This window comes from Girardinichthys multiradiatus, chromosome 15 (genome assembly GCF_021462225.1).
Source record: "Girardinichthys multiradiatus isolate DD_20200921_A chromosome 15, DD_fGirMul_XY1, whole genome shotgun sequence".
Taxonomy (NCBI): Eukaryota; Metazoa; Chordata; class Actinopteri; order Cyprinodontiformes; family Goodeidae; genus Girardinichthys; species Girardinichthys multiradiatus.
Genome location: NC_061808.1, coordinates 5020119 through 5046065, shown reverse-complemented (window position 1 = coordinate 5046065; position 25947 = coordinate 5020119). Strand labels below are relative to the sequence as shown.

The 25947-nt window shown below is 37.3% G+C and overlaps 2 protein-coding genes across 5 annotated transcripts in view; one reads left to right on the top strand and one right to left on the bottom strand.

Annotated features, from left to right (window-relative positions):
- The first annotated feature begins 1589 nt into the window (after positions 1–1589).
- Positions 1590–17118, top strand: slc30a2 (solute carrier family 30 member 2). The gene is made up of 8 exons (XM_047387462.1): positions 1590–1958; positions 9715–9926; positions 11172–11318; positions 11651–11804; positions 12562–12781; positions 13161–13266; positions 14343–14477; positions 15074–17118. Exons 1-8 carry the CDS (start codon positions 1876–1878, stop codon positions 15217–15219), a joined length of 1203 nt encoding a protein of 400 aa, XP_047243418.1. The 5' UTR covers positions 1590–1875; the 3' UTR covers positions 15220–17118.
- A 608-nt stretch (positions 17119–17726) lies between these two features.
- gtf3c2 (general transcription factor IIIC, polypeptide 2, beta) overlaps positions 17727–25947 on the bottom strand; it is a 37040-nt gene continuing 28819 nt past the window's right edge. For 2 of the 4 annotated variants that reach the window (XM_047387456.1, XM_047387457.1), the window contains exons 19-20: positions 23421–23528; positions 20900–22130 (exon numbers count right to left, since the gene is read on the bottom strand). In XM_047387456.1, the coding sequence (XP_047243412.1) occupies positions 21930–22130; positions 23421–23528 (309 nt within the window). In that variant the 3' untranslated portion in view covers positions 20900–21929. Of the gene's footprint in view, positions 18033–20899; positions 22131–23420; positions 23529–25947 lie in introns of those variants that run through there. The other 2 variants (XM_047387458.1, XM_047387459.1) reach the window with 2 other exon arrangements.

Below are 25947 nucleotides of genomic sequence, written 5' to 3'. Positions count from 1 at the left end.
CTGTACAGATTCATGAGGAACAAACTCAAAATTACAAGACAGAACAGAACAATCATAGCATGTAAACTGTTTTGAACAGATGGGTTTTAAGTCTAGATTTAAAGTGTCAGTAATACGAATGTCCGCAGGGAGGGAATTCCAGCGTTTGGGAGCAGAGCAGGAGAAGCTTTGCTCCTCAGGCGGGCAGGAGGCTCAATAAGGTGGATGGAGGAGGAAGATCTGAGGGTGCGAGAGGGAGTAACGATGAGAAGATCTGAAAGGTAGGGAGGGCGATATTGTGGATGGCCTTGAATGCATACAGACGGATTTGGAATTGGATTCTGAATTTAACAGGGATCCAGAGGAGATGCTGCTAGACTGGGGTGATGTTCTGAAATGAGGGGGTTTGCTAATGATATGAACAGCTGAGTCCTGAACCATTTGAAGCTTTTTGAGAGATTTGTGGGGAAGACCAAAGAGAAGAGACTTACAGTAATCAACGAGGGAGGTGACAAGGCCATGGATATAAATAGAGGCAGAGAGTTGGGAAAGAGAGGGGCGAAGACGATTAATATTGAGCAGGGTGAAATACGCAGAACGGGTAATGTTACTAGGTGAATGATAGAGTCCTATCAACGATGACACCCAGGCTCTTGACCTGAGGTGAGGGGGAGGAAGAAGAATTATCAGCAGAAAGTAAGAAACTGTCAGCTTTGGAAAGTACAAATTTGGTTCCTACAAGGAGGATCTCAGTTTTGTCGCTGTTAAGTTAATAATTATACATGGACATGACAAACACATTTATTTAATTGAAAAAATGAACTCTAGAGTCTGTGTGGGACACTCCAGAACCTCAATATTAATACTTATATTAATTAGTTCTTAATCCTAAACCTTACTTTTGACTTAAAAGAACAGCTGGAAGACATCTGCCTCAAAGAGCCTTTTAAATTATTACAGTTTTAGTTATTAAGAATTATTTAAGACTAAGACTGGGTGATGAGTAGGCAGGAAAAAATCAGTAAGAAAACTGACACCCCCAAAAGGTTGTACTGAGTGTGCTAAAAAATTTTTTTGTGCTTGTTTTATTCATGCAATATAATTATTATTTTACATTCGCAAACCAATTGGGACTGTGTGTATTATATGGTTATTTTTTCCATTAAGGCAATCCGACTGAAATAACACCAGAATACTTTTACATTTTAAATAATAGTCTAACATAAACATTTAGGCCTTAACATTTTAGCTTTAACAACTTGATCTTATGAGGGCAAAATAGGTTCAATTTAAACTGACATGCATTCAATGAAATAGAAAAAACTGTAATTCAGATGTAACTGCATTAGCTTGCGTGCTGATATCTGCAAATATGCTCTACTTGAGCAATATTTTAAAATGAACATTTCGAATTTGGATTTTATTTGGATTTGTTAAGTTAAACCCGCGAATGAAATGGTTCTCCGGAAACCTGACGTCCGCGCCTTCTGACGCCTGTCCCATTTAGTTCAGGTGTCCTGTGATCAGTCAGGCTCTGCACCCTGTGCGCCGCGCAGGAACAGCGGCAGCTGCAGCGTCCAGTGCGCTCTGCCTCATTCCTGCTCCAGCTTCATGTTGAAAGGCTACAGGTCCAAAAGGGGAAAGAACTCCCAGAAAAAAAAAACAACTGATTTGTTTCCTCCAGCTGTCCACCAGCGCTGCAATGAAGGAATTTACGGGTTTGTCCTGAAGACTTGCAGATCACAGAATGGGGTGTTGGCTGACTATGTTCTGCGTCGACTGAAAATTAGCGGACACCGGATCTTTTGATTCTCACCTGCAGCTGCATCATCTTTTCGTAAAAGGAGGACGAAGAAATACTTTAACTTTAAAAGAAATATCTATCTGGACTAAAAAATGGATAATACCCCGTCTAATTCAGAAAAATCCCACCTGATAGACGAGAAGAGTGCGAAGATGTATTCCCTAAAATCGCAAAGGTGAGGCATGCTTTATAACTAAGAGATGCAGAGATGATAATTTACTTGCTAATTCTACATGCATTTAATAAAAACTAATTTGCCTAAAATGTGAGACACTGAGAATTAATAATTTGAAGTGAAAAACTTCATACGAATCCACGCATGTGGCGGGGAAATACCCCGAAGCTTGCGCGTAACATAGGTGTGCATGCTGGGGGAGCAGTTTGTTACTGTGGTGCATGTTAAGCATGGCTGACGCGGGCTGTTTTATGTGAATGAGCAAATTCATTTTCATGCTTGGCTTGTTTCTGGACAGCCTGTGACAAATGGCCCCGGGGGCCAGCTCACTGAGCAGTCCTAAAAACTCATCATCTGTCATTAGAGAGGGAGCGCGCTGCGGCGCGGCTCCATGCACGTCCAGACCTCTTGTCAGCCCGACCTGCAGGACTGGGCTGCATGAGGCAAATGCACGTAGTCAAGATTTAATTGTTCAAAGAAAGAAGAAGAAATCCTGACAATTAAATTTCTGTTGATTTTCGAGATAAAAAGCATCAGATTTGTTCCGCGCATTTTTTTTTTTTTTTTTAGAAATGAAAGCAGGGAATAAGATTTAAAGCTAAAACAACTAAACTGGATGAAAAATATTCTTTAAATATTTTTGTCTTTTAATGCTTCCAGTCAATCAAATTTATTAAACAGAAATCTCGATAAACATTATCAGTTATCTTTAAAGGCCTCGTCCCGAGTCAGTTTCCATCATCTAATCAATAAATGTTTTATTTGCATAGATCACAGGGTTGTTTCACCCCCTTTTCACGCTTTTAACTTTTAATTTTATTTCCTAGAGCCGATTTGCCAGAAATCAACTCCCGGGTCTTAAAAAAACGTTTTCAGAGAGATCCTAAAAATGTTCTGCAACCATTAAGGCCCCAAAAAGAATAAAAAAACTGTTTCTCGACAGGAGATCAAACAAAGGTGGCGAGATAGACAGTTGAGCATATGGCTCCACGTTTGGGATTTCACGCACCATTTGCGCCATTCCTGCGCGCTTGCATTTATGTGCGTTTACTCAGTCATCGTTTGTAGTTTTTTGTAGTCAAACCCAGACCAGATATAAATTTTAATAAACCAAGCATTCGCACTTTGCTTGGAAGTTATGTTCTAAAGCACTTCTTAAAATAGTATTTAAAAATATTTGTGAAAGGCAAATTTAATAGGAGGAAATGCGTCTGAATTGTCTTAATTCGAAAAAGTAAAGCAAACAGAATATTTTAGTCGAAATTCTACCCAAAATAATAAAAACATTTTATACATGCAATAGAAAATATCAGAAAACAGGGAGAAAATTATCTTGGTGAATGAGAAATGTAAGTAAAAAACATACACTTATCAGTTTAACCAGCCCATCAAGGCCCACCTTACAGAAATAGCACATGAGCACGTTTTTTTTTACATGTGAATATATGTGGAGACATCATTAGATCATTTTAAATTATGGCCACAATCTTATCAGGAATTAAACTCAGTAATGTAAATAAGCTTTAATAAGATTTACGCCAGGGTCGCCTCCAGACAGGTTTGTAAAGGAATGGCCAGTTGGGGGGTCACCAATAACCCTGACAGGGCACAGCAAAACCAAAAGCCAGAGTTTCAGTAGGAATGTTGCTCTGGTGAGACATCAACATTTAGATCTGGTTAAAAAAAAATGTTTAATCATAGTCACAACCTCCAAAACAACCTAAACTCGTTACTGTTTCCAAGTACCAAAAATCTGCTGTTATGATGAGTTAGCGCATGATTTTTTTTAGCCATTTCATAAGTTGGTGTCAATAATTCTGAAATTCTGTTCCTCTCAGTTTTTGGCTTAGATGTCTGTGATCATTTTGTCATTTTAAAGTTTAATGTAGGCTTCTCTAAACTTTCAAATAACATAACTGCACTATCATGTGTATAAACAGATGCAATAAAAGTGAGTACACCCATTCATTTTAGTAATGGGTTTATTTTATTATATCTTTTTATGGGACAACACCGAAGTAGTCAGCATACAGCTTGTATAACTGTGTTAATTTGCTGTCCCCTCAAAATAACTCAACACTTGGCCATTCATTTCTAAACTGCTGGCACCAACAGTGAGTACAACCCTAAGTGAAAATGGCTAAATTGTTAACAGGATAGCAGTTTTCCTCACCCGGTGTCCTGTGACTCGTTATAGTGTTACAAGGTCTCAGGTGTGAATGGGGAGCAGGTGTGTTAAACTTGGTTTTATCGCTCTCATACTGGTCACAGGAAGTTCAATATGGCTCCTCACATTTTTATAAATGTACTTACTTTTGTGTGCAGTAAATTAAGTTATTTTAGTAAATGGTAACTATCCCCCTCTGGATACATATTATAGAAGACCTGGCAGCCATTACATACGACACCATCAAGGTCATCATAGACATAGAAAACTAGACAGTGCCTTAAATTGTTGGTCATGGACATTGTATATAAGGATGTTCATCCTATTGAATCAGGATCACCTTGGAAACCTCTGAAAACATGCAAAAAAAAACTGAATTTGACTGAACTGAATCGATTTTAAAATAACACTTTTTCGGCTCGGCTCCATGATTGTATAAACGGCAGTGCTTGGAAAATTCTCCGAGGTCCTGACCACTCGGCAGATGCCTGCAGTCTTTGGCTCTGCTGCCTCAGCGCAAACAGAGTGATTCAGTCACGCCTCCCTGAAGGACTTAACGGAGTTAGAACAATGGCATTAAAGTGAGCCTTAAAGCAGTGACTGTACAGCTTGATCAACTGTTATCAAGGGTTATCAACCAAAACGAATTTTCTACTTGTTTCTTCAAAATAAATAACACCACACTGATTTAGTCATAACTCCACCCACAGCCCCGCCCCACTTCAAGCCCCACTCAAATCTGGGGTAAAAGCGGGGTGTGCCGCTTTTAAAATACCAAAGTGCAAGTTGTGCATTTAGCTACTCAACAGCAGAAATCTAAAGAATGCCATAAAAAAGAATTTGCCATCTTGCAGATTTCTTCTGTTTTTGCTTTTTTGTCTCACATAAATTATTCAAATAATCAAACAAACTACAATATAAAGAAAATATAGCCTGAGTAGATACACATTTATTAATGTTAAAAGCTATCCGAAACCAAGCTGACCTTGCTTGAAAACGTATTCACACTGCAAAACTAAAACTTGTTTGTGCCACCCTTGGCAGCAACAGCTGAGATAACTCAGTTTTTAACACCACTATGGAGGACTTTTGACCCACTATTCTTTGCAGAGTTATTTTAATTCAGTCAAACAACAGGTTTTCTAGCATGAACAGCCTGTTTTGCTCTATGGAGCCACTAAGAGGTGGACTTGCTGGCATGCTTCGGATGATTGTCCTGCTTTATAACCCCAGTGCACAAGTTTAAGTCACAAGTAATGACCAGATGTTCTCCTTCAGAGTTTTCTGTCAAGCCACTGTTCCACACAGACCACGAATCATACGCATTGCCAAGAACTGCCAGATTTTGGGGTTCGTGAGGATCCTAGGAATTTTGTACATTTTCTGGTCCAATGTGTGATGCCCTAAGATTCAGTTATGACGTGAAATTTGCCTTGATTCACACGACTGTTGTCAAGAATTCAGTATGATTTACAAGACTCTGTTGAGAATACTCCATGAACATTAGGAATCAGTTAACAACATGCCGAATGCATCTAAAAATCAGCCATGATTAAATTAAAACTTTTTTACAATTCTTGAAAGTTTGTGGAATTTTTAATAAAGATATAATAAAAGGTGATTATGGACTAGCAGGAGTGAATGTTGAATGATGCCTGTAGTTATTTAGGAGTTAAGATGTTTTAAGCGAACTTGTTTTTGCCAACTGGGCAGCTTTAGAGGGTTCAATGGCACTGAGTGGTTAAGACAATCCTTCATGAATTCTCAATTGAGTTAAGAACACACGGAAATGCCTACGAATCAGCTAGGAATCGGTTACGATACCTAAAAATGTACTATGAATTTGTTAAGAATTAAGTGAGATGTTTTAGATTCAGGATTCAGTTTGAACAGCTCAAAATGTTTCCCATGAATTCCAGATTGTTCAATAATTGCAAGAACTGACTAAGAAAGAAAGCTTGGAGCTTATGATGATTCAACTCAGTATCTTAAAATTTGGGCATTCTTGGTGATTTGTATTATTTGTGTTCCTGTGGTGTTAGAGAGCAGAATTCATGGTTGCATCAATAATGGTGAATTATAAACCACTTAGACTGTCTGTGTGATATTCTACTGAAATGCTGTGTTAGTTTTACACCAGATATAAATATTCGTAAACCTTTTACACCTTCCAAAAAGTCCCACCTTTGTTTGATCAGTTCACATCATATTTTCCCCAAAATCCTGGAGATCATTGAAATGTTTTTTGTGAAATGTGAGGCAGGCCTTTGCGATATTTTTGATTCAGCAGTTGGCTTTGTAACCTTTTCCAGACTGACATATGCCAATTACGTTGTTTATCATCTGTTCTTGGATTTCTCTATTTGTGGCCTGATGTGTTGCTTTTTTAAGATCTTATAGCCTACTTCATGTTGTCAGAAAGGTTCTAATTAAGTGATTTCTTAATTCTACAGGTCCGGTAGTAATGTGTGGCTAATGGAACTGAAACAAGAAATGTAATCACAGTTAATTCATAGTTTAACATGGGGGGCAATGTTGTTTTCACTTGGTGCCAGATTGAAGTGGATAGATGATAAATTAAATCATTATTTAAAAACTGCATTTTGTATTTGCTCACGTAACCTCTGTCTGATAGTAGAATTTGCTTGACTTTCTGATTTGCACCAGTAGAGCCTTGTGTTCCTAAGGTTTCACAGAGCGGAGTACAAAGTCAGTGCTTAACCTAGAACCCTTTGAACAGAACTCTTGTGTTTCGATTGTTGGATGTTTTCACAAAAATGTTACTCAGTGTGGCAGCAACACAGTAATTATGACTCTCATTACATGCATCATCATTTTATTTAGTTAAAATTCCTGATGTATCAAATTAGCTAATGGCTACAAACTGACATTGCTAAATGTTAACAGAATTGTCTGAATTTGTCAGGTATGACAAATATTTCCAGATTTTAATGCTTTTCCAAAGGTGAAGATGATAATTACACAACAGTCAGCAGACATTATTTCATCATGTTGTTTAACCATTAGTCATTATCTGTTAGCAAAACCTCCTTTAGCTGCAAACTATCATTGCTAACAGGAACCGAATAGCCATACGTCTTTATCTGTCACAATGATGTGAATGAATTTTATTTAAAAACAATCTTTCTCGAGTTTTATTTATTTTATAAAATGAAGCACAAATGTTTTATTATATTTTAAAAGGCCAAAATTATTCAACCCCTGGCAGATTTAGATTTTAATTTTCGTTCATTCATCTAAGAAGAAGAAATAAAAACTATTTGTTTTTATTTATATTTTGTTTAAAAATGGCATATTCAAAATTATTTATATCCTTCTCAGTAATCAGTGGAAAAATCTTTACAGACATTATAACAATTAAACCCTTCTTTTAATTGCTGAACAGCTTTTTGCTTGTTTCCTCTCATATTTTCTCGATTTATCAATGGTTGGAAGGCCTCCTCGCCATCACCCTAATGTTTTAGCTCGGGACTCGGGTCGTTCCAAAATATCATCATTTCCAGTCAGAAGAACCAAGTTGGTAAAATTAAAAGATCACTTCAACAAGAATCTGCCAAGGGTATGAATCATTTTGGACTTAATTAGAAACTGTCCTTTACAACAAAACAATGACTGAGTGGAAAGGAGGACATACTAATTAGATCATATTTTTTCTCTTAACAGATTTTGTTCTATGCACCACAGAGAGCCTTATGTTTGAGAAATCTTGCACATGTAAAAATAATTTAAATAAATAAAGATCTTATCAAATGGAGATCAATGTGTGTTAATAGGGTGTGTTTTCTTGTCCCGGTGGTGTAATTGAACAGAATCTGTATTCGGCTTCAATAGTTCTTTTTATTCAGGACTTCCTGTGATTGGAGTGTGTGTGTGTGTGTGATAAAGGCAAATCATGCAAAGCTTGCACTGATAACGTGGACTGTGTGAATTAAAGTGTGTGTGTGTGGGTATCTCCAGTCAGACCAAATCGGTTTTTTTCCACCTCATTAGCGACATCATTGCACCCCCCCTGTCACTGCACTTGGTAGGACCAGCAACCTGGGTGTGTGTGTTAAGTGTTAAAATGGAGGAGTCAGTTATTTTTTTGGGGCTATTTGTTTTTGTAAAGGGGAAATAAATAGACTTATGTAAGTTTAATTTTCTAACCTACTGATTGAACCCTTGGTATTTTAGCATTGTACCATTAAAGAGATAAAAACACATCTCATTGTTTTGGCAATATTTGCTACAGAAAACAGCAACAAAATACACTGGGATACACTGGTATCCAGCCTCCTTGAGTCAACTCTTTGCTGAACCACTTTTTGCTGCCATTCCAGCTCTAAGTCTTCTGGGGTTTCTCTCTACCAGCTCTGCACTTCTATGGACTAAATGGTTTGCACATTTTCTTTGCAAAGTAGCTCAAGCTCAGTCAGATTGGATGGAGAGCATCTGTAAACATCACATTTTAGGTATTGCATCGATTCTCAATTAGATTTAGGCTCAGACTTTGACTGGGCCATTCTAACTTTTTAAAATACTTTCATCTAAACCTTTCTGTTGTAGCTCTGGCTGTATGTTCAGAGATGTCCTGCTGGAAGGTGAACCTTCAGCCCAGTTTTTACCTCTGTATTCAGCTCCACTGAGCTTTCCATCAATTCTGACCATCTTCTCTGTCCATAGTGTAGACACACACCTTTAGTCTTCATGATGTTATTTGTTCTCTAGTGCTCTTTAACCAACCTCTGAGGCCTTCACAGAACATGAGGATTTATACTAAGATTAAAATGATACACAGATGGACTTTATTTATTATTCAGGTGACTTTTAAATGCAATTGTTGAGCTGGATTTTATTAAAGGGTGAAAAATATAAAATACCTTGTTATATTTTGTACATGAACTTTGTAACAGCAAAATGTATATAGCTGTATGGTGTATAGCTGATTCTTCAAAGCATTGTATTATAATTTTTATTTATGTTTTTTTCAGCTGCAGCTTGTTGAAAATGTACCAAACTAAACACTGGCATAAAGACGTAAAGTAACTGAAATAAGTTTGACTTAATTACAATGTTTTGTAGAACATCATTGTTAATCTTTCTATCTGCAGATTGTGGGCGTCTTCAAAAGCCCTAAAGTGTATTCCCATGTTGAAAATATTTATTTATTGGTTGTGTGCCAGTTTTATTCACAAAAACAGACTCTTCACCGCTAACATCGGCTGATTTGATCTGCTTCTCCACTGAATGACAACATTAACCATTCATCCACCTAAGTGAACATTGATTGCAGAAGACTTTGTCAGGTTTCCAGTTTGAAATCCATTGTAGCTCTTCTTAATGATGCTGCTCTCTGCTGCAACATTTACTCAAGAAAATCAATTGTGTCGACATCTAATACAATGTAGATTTGCTGCTGTTACAAAACAGACAGATAACCAAAGCTGGTACAGGGTGATCTACAATGACGTTTCTCAGAGTTTTTCTATTTATAAAATGAACAAATATGACAAAAGCTTTACTTTGACTTATATTAGATTGTGTTTTGTGTTATTATCATCTTTAACCACTTTTTCTGCATCCTTGTAGTTCCCTTGCAGACTCCAAAGAGCACTACCAAGACTTCCCTGTAAAGAACGGGGGAATGTCTGGTGCTATCGAGCTGAAGCGGCATGTCGGTGCACACTGCCACGGACCCAAAGCTTTGGTTGGCGAGGAGAGCGGTGACAAGCTGCTGGCCAAGAAGAAACTTTACATTGCTTCTGCAGTCTGTCTTGTCTTTATGATTGGCGAGATCATAGGTAAAAAGTTCACAAATTCAGCAAATATACTGAAAGACTTTGGGGAAAATTTGAAAGGTATATATTTTGGTGTCTAAATAGCTATAGATTTATAATTTTTTATTTTATGTCATTAAAAACTGTATGAAAAATGTTTTTTTTTAGAAGTTTACTTTCGTCCATTTATTTTTCTTAGAAGAAAAACAGACTGCATTTCTCTTCCAGCTTACAAATGGTGGAGGCACTACTCCAATAAAAACAGAGTAGAGGAAAATCCTCTTTTCCTGAATGGTTGATCAGTCCTGACTGCCTCCTCCCCAGTGGAAACCAGTGCAGTAATAGCTTCTGGGTCCAGAATAACTGCTCTTACATGATCTTGGTTTAGATCTTTTTAATGTAACAAAAATAACTTGTCCTTGCACACAGGTAATTGGTTCAGCCTCACTGATTTCCTGCTCTTGCTCCATCTGAAATTGGTGTTGTTTTAATTACAGTTGGTTGTTTGTGCGTCTTCGTTTAGGTTGGTTTCTATGTGTGTTGTGAGTGTTGCACAACCTGAAGACACAAATAGGAATAAGGTGCAAGTTTTACTTTGGCAAGAGGTCCCAACACACTGGATTGGTTCCAGTACATATGAATGGAAATAGCACTTTCTCTGTAAAATAATGATACAGAAATATTTATTAGGGATGCATCAATTTAACGTCACAATTTGGTTGCAAATGAGCTTTTAGGATTAAATTAAACCACAAGCTGAAGAAGCTGTGTAATTATATTTTAGATCAGAGATTTCACATTACAACTGGTGACCTGTCCAGTGTGTACCCCGCGTCTAAACCGCTGGAGATAGGCATCAGCTCTCCTGTGACCCCGCACGGAAAAAGCGGGAATAGAAAATGGATGAATTTCATGTAACATTTTTCATGTAGTTTTGAATAAAAGTTTGATTTGCATAAATAAATAGTTACTAGTCATTTTTAAAAGGCAGAGCTATTAGTCGTTAGTGTTCAATACTGTAAAAAGTTAATTGCTAAGTGTATAAAATGGCTGACTTGCAATAAAGGGTAAAACACGGGCAACAACGCTTTGGAGAAGCTCTTAAACTGGATGTTAACTCTACCCCTAAAGATAGCTGTAGTTAAATTTTAGTTTGTTATTACTGAGAGGACGCTGTCAAGCATTTTACAGGCCGAGAGGCAGTTTTAAGCTTTATATGAAATATTAGTTGTTTGCATGGTTTAATTCTATTGTTCTGGTTTCAAACAGGGGGCTATCTGGCCCACAGTCTGGCCATCATGACCGATGCTGCCCACCTCCTGACCGACTTTGGGAGTATGATGGTGAGCTTGTTCTCCCTGTGGATCTCTTCCAGAACGCCCACCAAAACCATGAACTTTGGTTGGCACAGATCAGGTCAGCAAAAGAGAGCAGAATAATCTTAATGTGTTTTTTATTGTAAATGGGGATAAAAATGATGGTTTTACCATACAGTAGGTGATAAGAACAAAGAGTAGTAGTGAAAACAACCTTAGGACTAAGTGTTGCTTCAGAGGTTAATGTATCAATAAATACAGTTTATAATCTTGAACCTTTAGGTGTAATAATAATCAGAATTTAACTCTATCTATATTTGCTTCATGTTCCAACTTTTATATCTCAGGCAGAAGTGTGCTGATCTGTAATGTTTTGGGTTAACTGTATGAGTGCAGTGAAGTGACAGGTTCCTGCTTCTGTTCTGCTCACAGAAATCCTCGGAGCGTTCATCTCCGTCATATCCATCTGGATCGTTACAGGAGCTCTCGTCTATTTAGCCATTGAAAGGATCGTAGGCAACGACTATGAGATCGAGGGTCATGTAATGTTAGTCACTTCTGGATTCGCCGTCATTGTAAATATTATGTAAGTACTTTATTGCATTATTACATCAAATAATTAAAAATCACTGTGGTGTCAATGGATTCACAAAGTTTAAAACTTCACAAAATAAATTAAGTTTTTAATTTCTTTTAACTATGTGTGGTTTTTTGAGAGTTTTTGGCCTACTTTGTGTTGTTAGACAGGTTCGGTTTATTTTTATTTAGTGATTTCTTGATTCTACAGGTCTGACAGTCTTCAGGCCCGGCTGTGGCTTGTAAAACTGAACTCAGATTTCCAAAAGATTAGTTAATTACAGTTAATAAATTACTAAACCAAGGGGGGCAATTATGTTTTCACAAGAATATTGGTTTGAATAGCTTTTCCTCTTGAATAAGTACAATCAACATTTAAAAACTGATTTTTATATCTTTCTCTGACACCAAAATTTGTTTGAAATTTGATGATCTGAAACGTTCAAGTGTGACAAAAAAAGCAAAAACTGAAGAAAGAGTATAGATATAAACTGTTTTTTCAAAGCACTGAACCAATGAGATGTCATGGATGAGAAAATAGGGTCAGTCATGAAGGAACCTAGAACTGCTATATGTAGTTAATAAAAAATATAATCCCACAACAATGTTTTTTAAATTTAGCCTTTAGGCCACAATACCTTTTCACTGGAAAATAATAAATACATTTTAAATTTAATGACAATTTCATTAGAAATTATTATTTCAGGCCCCATTCATAATAAAGTTACCAACAATATATTAATGTAGCTCTCTCTGTCATTCTGCAGTATGGCCTACGTCCTTCACCACTCCACCACCCTTCATCCTCATGGCAGGGGTTATCAGCAGATTGACGAGGACGGTCAGAGCCCCGTCAGCCACGGTCACTCCCACACGCTCCTCGGTAGCCATGACAACACAAGTGTCCGTGCCGCATTCATCCACGTACTTGGTGACCTGCTGCAGAGCGTCGGCGTCATGGTGGCGGCGATCATCATCTACTTTCGGGTCAGATATAGATCACATTCTTGTTAGGGTGAGACTGAAACGTCAGTTTGATCCTATTGGCTCTTTAAAAGGTTCCTATGTGATGTAAAAGAGAATTAAACTAAGGTTTTATGCATTGAGACTTAATATTTTGCAACGCAGTTTTAAATAAAATGGAGAAAATATTTAAGAATTTGCACTTCAATACAACAAGCAAAATATTATGTCAACGAAAGATTTACTTTAACATACAAAAAGTAGGAGAAAAGCTGGAGAGCATAGATTATTTTTTCATGGAACATGTTCCTTTTTTTCCTATATTTGTCTTATTAATTACAAGTCTGTTAATATCTCATGCAGGAAGCACCATCTCACGTTCTTTTCCTTTTTGTTCTTTCAGCCTGAATACAAAGTTGCGGATCCTATCTGTACATTCCTGTTTTCTATCTTTGTCCTTTTCACCACCCTCACCATCCTCCAAGATGTCTTCAGGATACTAATGGAAGGTAGTAGCTGCTCTATTGCTTCAAAAAAGCCCCCAAAAATCCAGTATTTGTGCTGGGAATTTGGTAAAACACACAGGACAACTGTTTTAAAGATTATGCAGATATTTGTGTGAAACATCTGCTAAATTTAACATATTTATTTGGCTATGTACCACTTTTCAAGAAGCCTAAACTGTTTTTATGAAACCTTTAAGCACACAAATGCTTTTTTTCATTGCAATTAAAAACTGACCAATTATCTCAAGGCTAAAGGTCACTAAGAGGGCATGCAGTGAGCCTCGCAAAAGATGACATTCATAGAAAAGCATATTTTCTAAGAGATAATTGAAAATTCTTTAAATTTTGGCAACTTATATACAACATTTCAAACTGAATGAATGAAGTCCGTGCCTCACAGTTCCCTGTAAAGAAAGTTAACATACTTAGAAACAGTATATTTGTCATGATCTGTAGGATTTTTATTTTAGTTTAATAATTTTGGTCTATTTGAGGCTTGTTTTTGGTGATATTGCTTGGTTTGGGTTTCGGATTATTCTAGTGTTATGTCTGTTTGTTTTCGGTGTTCTCTGGTTTTCTCAGTACTTAATACTCACCCTACAGGGTTTCTCATCTGCTCAGTATAAACACTCCTCGGTTCAGTCACTCTGTTGCTAGTCTGTAGTGATTAAACATCTGTATTCCTCATGTGCCTCCCGTCCTCATTTCTGGGTTGGGTTCTCAATAACACCATTATTTGACAATAACAAAGAACCTTACAGCAGAGCATCATCAAACAGTTACTGTTGTAAGGTTATGTAGGACAAAGCCACGCAGATGGTCATATCCTGAGGATGCCGTTAGATTGGACATTTCTTCACACATCACTAAACGTTCTTAAAGATAAATGTTCCAAAGCGTAATACTTGGAGTCGAAGGAACACACAATAGAACAAAAAAAAAAAAAGCTTAATTTTAAATTTCTTAACAATATTGTAAGCAGAAGGTTCTGTAATATATCAACCTTTCATGTGAACTATAGACCGCTCTACACAGTGAGGGCCCTGCATTGTAGTAAAGTGCAGTCTGTTGTTTTTCAGGATCTCCTAAAGGAATCGAGTTTAACTCTGTGAAGGAGGTGCTGCTGTCTGTGAAAGCTGTGAAGTCTGTGCACTCTTTGCACCTGTGGGCCCTGACTCTGGGACAGTCGCTGGTTTCGGTTCATCTGGCAATAGGTAACAGAACACAGAACAAACATCAGCAAAAACCCAGTGGCATGGCACAAGAGTTAGAACCTCACAAAGCTGAATGTGAAGCAGGATCTGAGTGAAATTAATCCAAATAGGGATCATTGAGACTAAAAGGAGAGAATCTGATGTGTAGAGTTAAAGAACATTCGACAAAGTTTGGTTTACTTTATCTTACAGTTACATATAAGTATTATTATAAGAATAAGCGTAGGGATTAACAATAATCAAACCTAAGATCATTGCATAGTTGTAGATGTTAAACGACTCCTAGTACCCGTGTATCTTCGTTGCACAGCCAGTAAAATGTTGCATGATAACTCCCAGCTTATGTTTCTTACAGTTGTCCTCATGAACAACAGCCCATCGAGACTTTCCCTTCTGTAATATCAGCACACTGAAAACTTGCTGAACGAATTTAAATTAGTCCAAAGAATTACTGATTCATACCAGTACACAAAAGCTGGAGCCATCACAACAACTATGTTTTGAATTTCAAATATCCTGGTATTACAGATATATATATGCAAGTCACTGAGAGATACAAGTAAAATCGTCTCATTGTTTAATTGTTTCCACATCAGAGGAGGGTGCTGAACCTCAGTCGGTGCTTCAGGAGGCAAGAGAGCTGCTCTGCAACAAGTTTGGTTTCCAGAACATCACCATCCAGGTCGAGCTTTACTCTGAAGAGATGAGTCACTGCTCCCACTGCCAGGACCCCAGGGACTGACATCTATACTGGATAACTGGACCCCTTGGACTTGGAACGGCTCGGACACACTCACAACATTTTCTCCAGGCTGAGCCCAACTGCTGATAGCCGTGCCACATTCATTATGCAGGTTCCTGGTGAAGGAGTGGAACTGGATTTTGGTAGATCAGTGAAAAATTAGACAGCAAAATCATCCATGTGTTTGTCAAAGCATGCAGATGGTGGGCTCCGTGCTAACAATGGTGGTCCATCTTAAAGTCTATAATTTTACAAAGGGTGTGATGTATTTGCTTTTCACTAAATTAAGAAACGACAAAACAAAACTAAAAGTAAAGCAAAGAAATTATACTTGCTTAAAAATATCCCCTAAGAAAGAGTATTATTGGCAACATGGTGAATAATATATGCATTTATTTCATGGTGCAAACTATCACCTTTTGCTGAATCTAGCAAAGTTTTTAGTGCATAAAAGAAAACAGGTTTCAGTGTAAACTGAGAATAAGAACGTATTTTATCAAACATAAACATATAAACTAATGTAGTTCTTATTCTTTTCCACTGCCACTTGTCACCTTTCTCAAGTTAATGGAAAACACTGCCTGGTACTAGTATTTATACACCAAAGGTTTATGGATTGGATTTACTAATTTCCAAACTTTGATATTATATTATCACTTCCTACCTTTCCTTTAAATCGTTGTACTAAGCTTTTATGTTCCAGAAATATAAAGCACAGGAGATAAGTGGATACCCCAACAGTGAACCTGGTTGATAGGCGACCAGTTCATCTGCTTAATCTTTAGTAAAACCTTCTCTCAAGTTTTGGAGATCACTGTGGAAAATGTAGGTAGACACTGTAATGGTGTTTTTTTTTTCCAATTGTGTTCCAGTACTGGACCAAGACTGATTTGATCTGGCTCAATAAAACATATATCGCGCTCTGCCACTGGTCTGGCGCTTTGAAGACCAGTGCAATGAACAAGACAGTGTCATTCACTGGCCCCTTGCACTTGTTAATGAGAATGAGTTGAGCCTCCATCTGAAGTAGGGGTGCAAGCTGGTGAGAAGCACGCACACCTCCAAATTGCGCATTGGCTGTACTGGTTAGCAGGTGATTACAGGAAGTTGTTTGTTTTTAAAATTGCAATCTGGGTACCTTTTAAAAAATGCTTGCCATCATTTTAGTGATAATGATGGAAAAAGAGAAAAGGAGTTAGTAGCAGTTTGATTATAAGATTTTTAAATTGTCACAATGCAGACCATAAAGACCAAATTCAGGCTTTAGAGCCTTGGTGCATTGAGTCAACCATGAGCCAACTGCCAACTCCTGGTGAAGGTGGTTCTTTCCCCCGTCTCACAGACTTGGTGCCAAGATAGAACCAGTTTTACGCTGGTAGAGACGTTGCTTTTATCTACACAAACTGAAGCATCTGGTGCTAACCAAGCACCAACACCAGTTAAGCACTGGAATCATTTTGGTAGAAGAATCTGTCACTCCTTTAGACTATACTGTTATTTTAGTATCTACCATTCATATAGTTGTTTGTTCAAACAGAAGCCATATGAAGTGCAAATCATGCCAAAAGAGCTTTCTAAAGATTTTTTTTTTTTAACACAGATCATAGAGTGAAAGAAAAATAAGAAATAAAACTTAATGGCAAAATAAACTCAAGGTTTCACATACATCTAATTCTGTTAGATAAAAAGTAGATAACAGATATGTTTCACAAACTGGACTTAAGAGCATCCAGACAAACAAACCTAACACATTGCAGTTACAGTATAGCATGGAGATCCTGTTTACAGATTTATACATGGATGAATTTGATGTTCAAACACCAACATTTTCCACCAGGGCATCTACCAAACTCCAATCTCAACAGTATGTGATCATGTCTGGTTTTGCCTGCTTTCAACTGTAAAAGTGATTCCAAAGTTTTTAACTGTTATTCACATTTATCATCCTTATGGCTATGACCAAAAATGCTTCCAAAGTTGTCTAATGGGGAAGAAAAACGAATCCCTTAATTGTGTTTAGTGCATACAGGTGGCTGGTACCATATGAAGATACCCTCCTGAGATCAATCACTGTGAATACTCAACACATACAAAGTTTTTAACACATAAAAAGTCTAGGAAGAGTTTCTATTTGAGGAAACCTCTCATATATGCACAACTGGAACTGTACAACCAGCCCTCGTTTCTCAATATCTGCTAAGAGGATCGGTTTTCAGGCAATCATCACAGAATGTGTGTATAAAATTCAAGATTTTCATGTAAACTATCAGTTATTGTCCAAGTGCCAATGATTTTGGGTGATGAGCCCTAGTCTAAACCCCTCACTACATTCTTAAATGTCTTAAATGATATTAAACTTCAGGATTTGATCTCCGTTACGTCTTCCCACCATCAAGAATTTGGTGTTTCAAGAGAGATTATGAGCCAAATTAGGTTGTTTTGGATTCGTGGTAATTTCTACAAATCCTCAAATCTGAGGATTCATTTAATATCAACCAGAAACTGGACCAATGAAAAGCCTATTTTATTTCAGCGAGTAAGATCAGAAGTAAATCTAGTCTTTTATGTGCATCTCGAGTCCTTACCCAGTACTCTGCTGCATGTTAAATAAATGGAAAAAGAAAAACAATGAACAGAATCATGTCAGACTGAAGAAATAACCAGCAGACTCCGGCAGGACCGTCAGGTCAAATGGCAGAAATGATTAGTTTCAGCTTCGCTCCATCATCCATCTCAGTGCTGCAGGATTCATCCATCTACAAAAATGTTCCTTCATTCTGGGAGCCTTTATCTTCAATCCATTTCTGCAAATGCTACACAGAAGTAACAGAACAGAAACGGGAACATTGAATGCGTGTCCTTCCTCCATTTTACATGCACATTTTATTCCAAACACTGATTAATGCATTAGTTTTGTTCTTGCAGCAAACAATTAAATTGTTAACCTTTTTATATGTAGTCGGGACAAAGCTAATAGAGTTTTAGTAGTTAGTTGTAACATGAAGACACAATAATAGTCTAATTAGCCCCAAAAGTAGAATTTGCTGCATACATTGTTGTTATTTTACACTGCTGTAATAACTGAACAGCTCAGCAGGACCGTTGCAAAGCAGCTCATGGTTCACAGGCTCTTTGATAGAAATGATGCATTAAATTAAACTGACTTCAGATCAGATAATAGGTCTGACAATCAACCACAAATCCAAGGACCCTTTAAACCTGAAGACGCCTCCAAACACAAAATCTCTATTTTATATGAGCTGTGCTTACATGTTTGCTACTGTTTCAGAATTTGGAGGCACCGAATATGAAATGCAAATTATCTGCACCCTCTAAATATCTTAATTATCAAGCAAAACTAATAATATATTTGATAATATACGATAATTAAGCCAATGGTGGACCCCCTTTGGAGTTTGTTGCTTTTAGAAGACTGTAGATAATTTGGCCTAATAAAAAATAAAACAGTTAGGGGTTTATTTTCCCATTAGAATGAAAAATCTTCAAAAACCGAAGGAAAGATTTGTAACTGAATGTTTTCCTACATCCTAGTAACAATAGATATACTACAGTATCAATAATTTGGCCATTTAGTATGAGAACAAATTTACTTGAAGGTTTGCAAGCTGTGCAATTTCTTTGTGACCTTCTGATTCAGATCCAACAAACTAGTGTCAGACAAAGACAAAAGAAAAAGTTATTCCCCCTGGTTACACCATTAAGTAACTGTTAACTACATGTTTTGGAACAATGTCAATAATATCACTAGACACCAGACCTGTGGAATCAATCAATTCCTTAAATACGTAGAACCATTCTGACAAGATGAAGTAGGCTAAAAGATCTAAAAAAGCAACACATCATCCCCCGACCTAAAGAAATTCAAGAACCGATGTCAAAGTCACTGCCATCTATCAGTCTGCAAAGGGTTATAAAGACATTTTTGGGCCTGCAGTGATCCACAGAGAGAGCCATGAAACAGTGGAGAAGCTTCCCAGGTGTGAGAAGCCTGAAAAGAATCAATCCTAGAGCACATCAACGACTTATCCAGGATATCACAAAACCAGAGCAACATCTAAAGAACTCCAGAGCATCTAGTGTAAAATTAAACAGCATTTAACAAAAAACAACACACCCACAGTCAAACACGGGGGTGGTAGTGCGATGGTGGGGGGCTGCTTTGCATTCAGGACCAATTTGCTATAATTGATGGAACCATGAACTCGGCTCTCTAGCAGAAAATCCTAAAAGAGAATGTCCAACCAGCTTTTTGCAGCAGATCCAAAGCATGCCAGCAAGTCCACCTCTGAAGGGCTCAAAAACAACAAAATGAAGGTTTTGGGGTGGCCTAGTCAAAGTCTTGCCTCCAATGGTGGCACGACCATAAGGTTTAGGGGCCAAATACTTTCTCACATGGGTCTACCCTGATTTGGATAAAGTTTTTCTTTTAATAAATACAATTATTATATGAAACATGCTTTTTGATTTACTCATCTTTGTCTGATGATAAAATTTGTTAAGTTATCTGAAACATTTAAGTGTGACAAAAGCAAAACGTTTTCACAGCACTGTATAAGATTTATTGATGGTAAAAAGAGAAGAACATCTTTAATCAAATTGCAACACAGGTGTGTAGTGTAATAACTTCAAAAATAAAAACATTGCACTAATAGAGAGGTTTGAGTACCGAGTGTTGAAAAGCTCATCCTCTGGGGATCTAAAACTCAAAAGTTACCTAACTTCAGCTTTAAAAAAAAAGATATAACACAATCATGAACATCAGTTGTTAAAAACCAACAAAATATTCAAACTAGTCATGATATGCACCGAAAAACCATATTAATTGAAATAAAGGACATTACGATATATTCCCCTCATTAGCTTTGGCCATGAATAAAGCGACTCAGATGTTAAATCCATCATGATTCATGGCTGTTGTTCGGTGTTGATGTTTCACACAAGTGTTGCACATTGTGACCATTTTGTTGACGTTCATTCCAATCGCTTGCATGGTTGTTCGCTGTTATCGACGTTTACTGAGATTTTACTTCTTCAACTGCCAATCAAAAATATTTCAGCACATGTGAAGGATTAATTAAAGAATCAAATCTTTAAAATTCAAAATTTCATTTTCAAAAAGAGATGTATACTTGTGTTCTTTTTAAAATAATAATATAAATGTACCAAACAGCTATGAAGAATTAAAAAACACAGAATTTCATAAAGACCAGTGTATAAAAGCTTTTATATCCAAGGTTCTGGTGCAGCTTTCCTCTCTGAAAATGTTTCCTAATCAAGAAAAAAAGCACCTTGGGTCTGTTTGCTATGAAAGTGTAACGTCTATTTATGTGCTGTTGCTGTTTGTGGCTATTATGCTCCACCTGCGTGTTGAAAATATGTTAAATGCGGTGTATTTTCAGTGTATGATTTTAAATACATTTCTGTTTCTTGTACAATCGACCTTCATGAAATCTGGTGAAATGACATAAAACATGTCATATCTGTGAAGTCTGCTGTTTCATTTTTATGTGCGGAAAGAGTTTTTGCAAAGTGGAATAAAACAGTGAATATGATGGGCGGAGGCTGTTTTTTTAAAAAGCATCTGAAGCAATGACTGAGCTCTTTTACAGTTAAACCTTTAGTTTTTTTGTCCAAAAAAAACCCAACACTTTATTCAGCCTATTTTTCTTAAAAAGAGCTTTATTATGAGCCACATTTCAAAAATACCAATAGAAAAAAGGTGATGGACAGCTGAACATATTTATAATTATAATTTAAGAATAAAATAATTGGTTAATAAAAACATCTATAACTATAACTACAAATACTTAAAACCAGTGACTGAATTTAGAGGCAAGTGTTTCCAAAATAAAGATTCAATTTCCCCTTTTTAAAGCCTAAAAACATTTACAACCAGAAAAGAAAAAGTTGAAGCACAGAAATGATCTGAAACCAGTAAGATGTAAATCTACAGCCAGCAGAGATTTTCATAAAAAATTCAAGTATTTCACCAAACACCAGGCCTGAGTCTTTAGGTTACTTCTTTGTAATAAAAGACAATAAAATTGAGCTAAAAATGCACACCTACATTCATGTTGATGTTTCTGTACAGTATGTAATACCTTTAACACTGAGGAGGAAAATATGACGGTATTCAAATGTCCTATAATAACCCCCCCACCCAAAGAAAAACAATATTCCAAAGCAAAATGCATATTATCACTAATAAAAAGTAGACAAAAGGCACTTTGCTGACAACGTTTCTGTAAAGAAACTGACTGAAATGATCAACATAGGACTAAAAACATCTGCCGTACTTTCAGCACTGGGACCCAAAAAGACTTCTCTTTGTTGATGTTACAGGGCATCAACCATGCTTGTTGTGTGGGTTTAAGGTAATGATTTCTGCTGTTAACGGCTGTGGACAGTCAGTTTAAAATGTACACCTTCCTTCACCACTCCAGTGGCTTCTGTGCATTTCAAAAGATGATGATTCAAAATTCTGGAGTTCCTGGTTACCTGTTTTTACGGATCAACACATGTAACATGCCGTCGTGTTTTATGGGGCTTGAAATAACATTGTTTTGCAAACTGACTCATAACATCCAAATCTGCTTTTAAAACAAGTAAAGATTTATTTGAGGGTATTTTTTCAGAATTTACTGATATGGTTTTTCACCTTCTGAATGTGCAGTGAGATAAAGCTCCGGCTATAGCTGCTCTGCTGCCATCTGGACACCATCGTTTTGGTTCTGTATCGAGTATAGCGCTCTGAACTGGGCCTGATGATCACCAATCATTGTCTTGACTTGTGGGGTGATAAAGGTCCTCGCACAGTGAAGTCTCACTAGACCCGTCTGACCCCCAGAAACAATCCAGACATGGCTGCTCATGTTCGGGTTGAAACGAGTCTGAAGAGAAGAGCGAAGATTATTGTAAGGTTTTCTTGAAAATGTCAAGAACACAGAAGGCCAGAATCCTTTGATGCTGTTAGAAGCCACAGATCTCCAGACACAACAAAATGAGGTTACACCAAAAAACGGCATTACATGTTTTCACATTGTAGGATTTCCAGTTTTTGATACATTTAAAAAGAGTTTACGACCTTTAAAAAAAATAGTGGCACCTCCTCGCCGCCACCCTAATTTTTTGCTCCCTCCACAGTCTCTCCATCAGAATCAAGTCCAGTCCCAAAACATCAATATTACTTCCAACTTGAAAAAACAAGTTGGTAAAATTACAAGATTAATCTGAATCTAAACCTGCCTGGGGTATGAATAATTCTGGGCTAAATTATACTTACTTTCCGATTTAATAAGTTAGTTATTACCTGTCTCACTTAATTATTTATTAAATACCTTCCTTATTTACTTCCTTCCTTCCTAACTTATGTACCAACTTATATCCTGCCTTACTTACCTAATTATTTATCAAGTTTTGTACCTTTTGCCTTCCATCTTGACATATTTGTTGACTTCCTTATTTATTCTTTCATTCTCATTTAGTTCCTTCCTTCTAAGCTTTCCTATTTAATTATTTAAGCTTACCCCCTTAATTATCCACAGTGTAAGCATTTTTTGAATGTCTGCCACTCTTTCTCACACTCTCACTCCCACACGACTCCTTATTTATTTATGAGGACTTTCCTCCTCTCCTCTTTCTTCGCCTCTGAATGACTCAGCTGTTGCTCTAAGGAAGTCAATAAAACTTCTCACTAAATCTTCTCATTAAAAAAAGCACATCACCTTTCCTCATCTCTGTGTTTTTAGCTTTCCCTGTCTTTCTGTCCCCCCTAACTCATTCTCTATCCTTCTCCTTTCCATTCAGCCCCTTCAGACAAAAAAAACTAGTCCAAAACTCTGAGGCATAGTTTTCCTACATTTGACCCATAAAGTGTCAGTCGATCACCTCACCCTGAAGGGCAAAGTCACTACCTCATCTCTGCCTCTTAAAATTAAACACATCATGTCTCTCCATCTCCCCTCTCCTTCCTCCTGCTGGGAGTGACATTTTTCTCATTTTCCACATCATTACATTTGGCCTGACTTTATAGCTGCCCATCAGAGAAGGAGGCAAATGCCTTTAACTTCTTCCTCTCTGATTCTGGTATTTATCTATTTGTTTACCATTTTTTTCTTCGCCATATATGCTGCAGAATGAGTCTGAAGACACCTAAAGTTTTGTAGTGTGGTAAAATGTACCTTGTACAGTGCAGCCAAAGGCATGTCATCCATGTTAATAGTTGCTTTTACTTCTGTGCTCTTCATGCGTTTCCACAAAGCTCGCTTACTGAGTCCTGTAAGGTTTCGCTGGAAGTCAGAGTGGAAAATCATTAGTAATAATGTAGAAACTTCAAAGAACTTCTAACCACTTTTGAGACGGCTTACATGAAATATAAATGTATGTTTTAATTCAGCAATACAGGGGATTCTGAAAAAGGCACATTTAGTTTGGGGATTCATTTATTAACGAATTTCAGACAAAAAACGTTGTGTTCTCTCCTATAGAAAGTACTCATGGCACAGTTCTGTGTTTTTCTTGCACTAGACTATTGCTGTCACTAACTATGTGTACTCTACAACTTTGGCCTCATTTCTACGCGATGACAATATAGCAAACATTCTCGAGATTTCGAGGCACAGGCGGAAACAAATGTTGAGGACTGATTTATTTTTCGGCAAACACCTCGATACAGTGACATATGTGGTGCTGATGCTGCAGTAAGTGATACAAGTTGCCATATTATTATTTATTCCTACCTGAAATAACTATGGCTGTGTGCTGAAAAAGGGAGAATAAGGAGAAGGATTCTAGGGGCCCATGATTGAGAGTTATAATACTGACAAAATACAGCATACAAATGTTGCAAATGCACCTTTGTATTTATATATGTGTATATTGTACATTGTAAATTTGTATATTCTGTAATGCAAAAACAAAACCAAAGAGCAAAGTGTACCGGAGTCAAATTCCTTGTTTGTATGTACGAACTTGGCAATAAAGCTGATTCTGAAAATAATATGACACTCCGTAATAAACATACAATCACACATATATTTTATTTATAATCAAAGTTTATTTGTTTTGGAAACATTTCACAATGCCTCCCCTCCTCTCGATTTACGTAAAAAGGTTCAGTCCACCACCTGCTCCTTCAAAAAGCCACAAACAACTTTTCACAGAGAGCGAGTGGAGGCGGACACGACAAGATGTCGCGTATGTCAGGGAGCCAAAAATGGAAAGAGAAAAAGCTCAGACAAGAGAAAGATGCAACGGGTAGACAGTATGTCACCCAATTCTTTCAAAGGCAAGGTGGGTCTGTTAGTGGTTCATGTAATAGAAAGTTCTGGAACATTAATCTGTTGTCTATTCGTAACTCTGTCAAACTTTTGTCCCAATATTCTCTTATATTTCTAAAGGAAACTGCTCTGCTAAACGTTTGATGCATGTTCCAAACAGACACATCAAGAGCAGCAGCCGTCTGTCAGCTCCCCCCCGTCCCACCTGCAGAAGCCCAAGTACCGTCTGAGGAAGGAGGTGAGCAGCTCTGTGTTGAATTAATCGGTTATGATGGAGAAAAAACATTAAAGTATAAAACATTGTTCTGAAATATAAAAAAAAAGCTATAGTCTGTATTTATTTCAGAATTTTAATGGTTTAAAAAGCATCAGCTATCACTGAAATATGTCAGTAGCTTGGGACTCATCCCCCTGCTTTGCTGTAGGAACAGATAACATTCCTAGTGTTTGCATTTTGTTCCTGATGGTGTTTTTTGCTGAGATTTTATTTATTTCTCCACAGATTATAATAGCATTTTATTTTAATGGAAGGGGTTAATTTGTATTTAAGTTTCATATTTTCAGGTAATTAATCTTAAGAGAATTTTATGTTCAAGTACTTAAAGAAAGACATGTGTTTTGGAATAAAGAGTATCAGTCTTGCCACAAATAATGAAATCTAAATTAATTTTATTGTATTTTCAGTGCTTCCTCTACCAAGTAACTGTCGTGTTTTTCTTTTCACAAATATGGGAATGATACCCAAAAATATTATTAAAATGCATAGTTTTATGTAAAACAGTATCATAATTTTCTGCCGGCCATGAGGGCTGCCTTTGGGGCGGGGCCCAGTAAGGTTTGTTTTCATGGGGCCCAATGGGGGAAATTGGTTCCAAATATAATGTTTTAAATAAAAAATACCTCTTGGGTCCAACTACATTTCTATTCTAAAGGTGGGTTTGATGGATGAATGGATGGAGAAATGTGTGGATGGAGAAACAGACAGATAGCAGGATGGACTGAGAGGATAGAAAAACAGATTATTTCATGGATGGATGGATGGATGGGTGTTTGGTTGGTTGGGTGGGTGTGATGGATGGATGGATGGGTGTTTGGTTGGGTGGGTGTGACGGATGGATGGATGGGTGTTTGGTTGGGTGGATGTGATGGATGGATGGATGGGTGTTTGGTTGGTTGGGTGGGTGTGATGGATGGATGGGTGTTTGGTTGTTTGGGTGGGTGTGACGGATGGATGGATGGATGGGTGTTTGGTTGTTTGGGTGGGTGTGACGGATGGATGGATGGGTGTTTGGTTGTTTGGGTGGGTGTGACGGATGGATGGATGGGTGTTTGGTTGGGTGGATGTGATGGATGGGTGTTTGGTTGGTTGGGTGGGTGTGATGGATGGATGGGTGTTTGGTTGGGTGGATGTGATGGATGGATGGGTGTT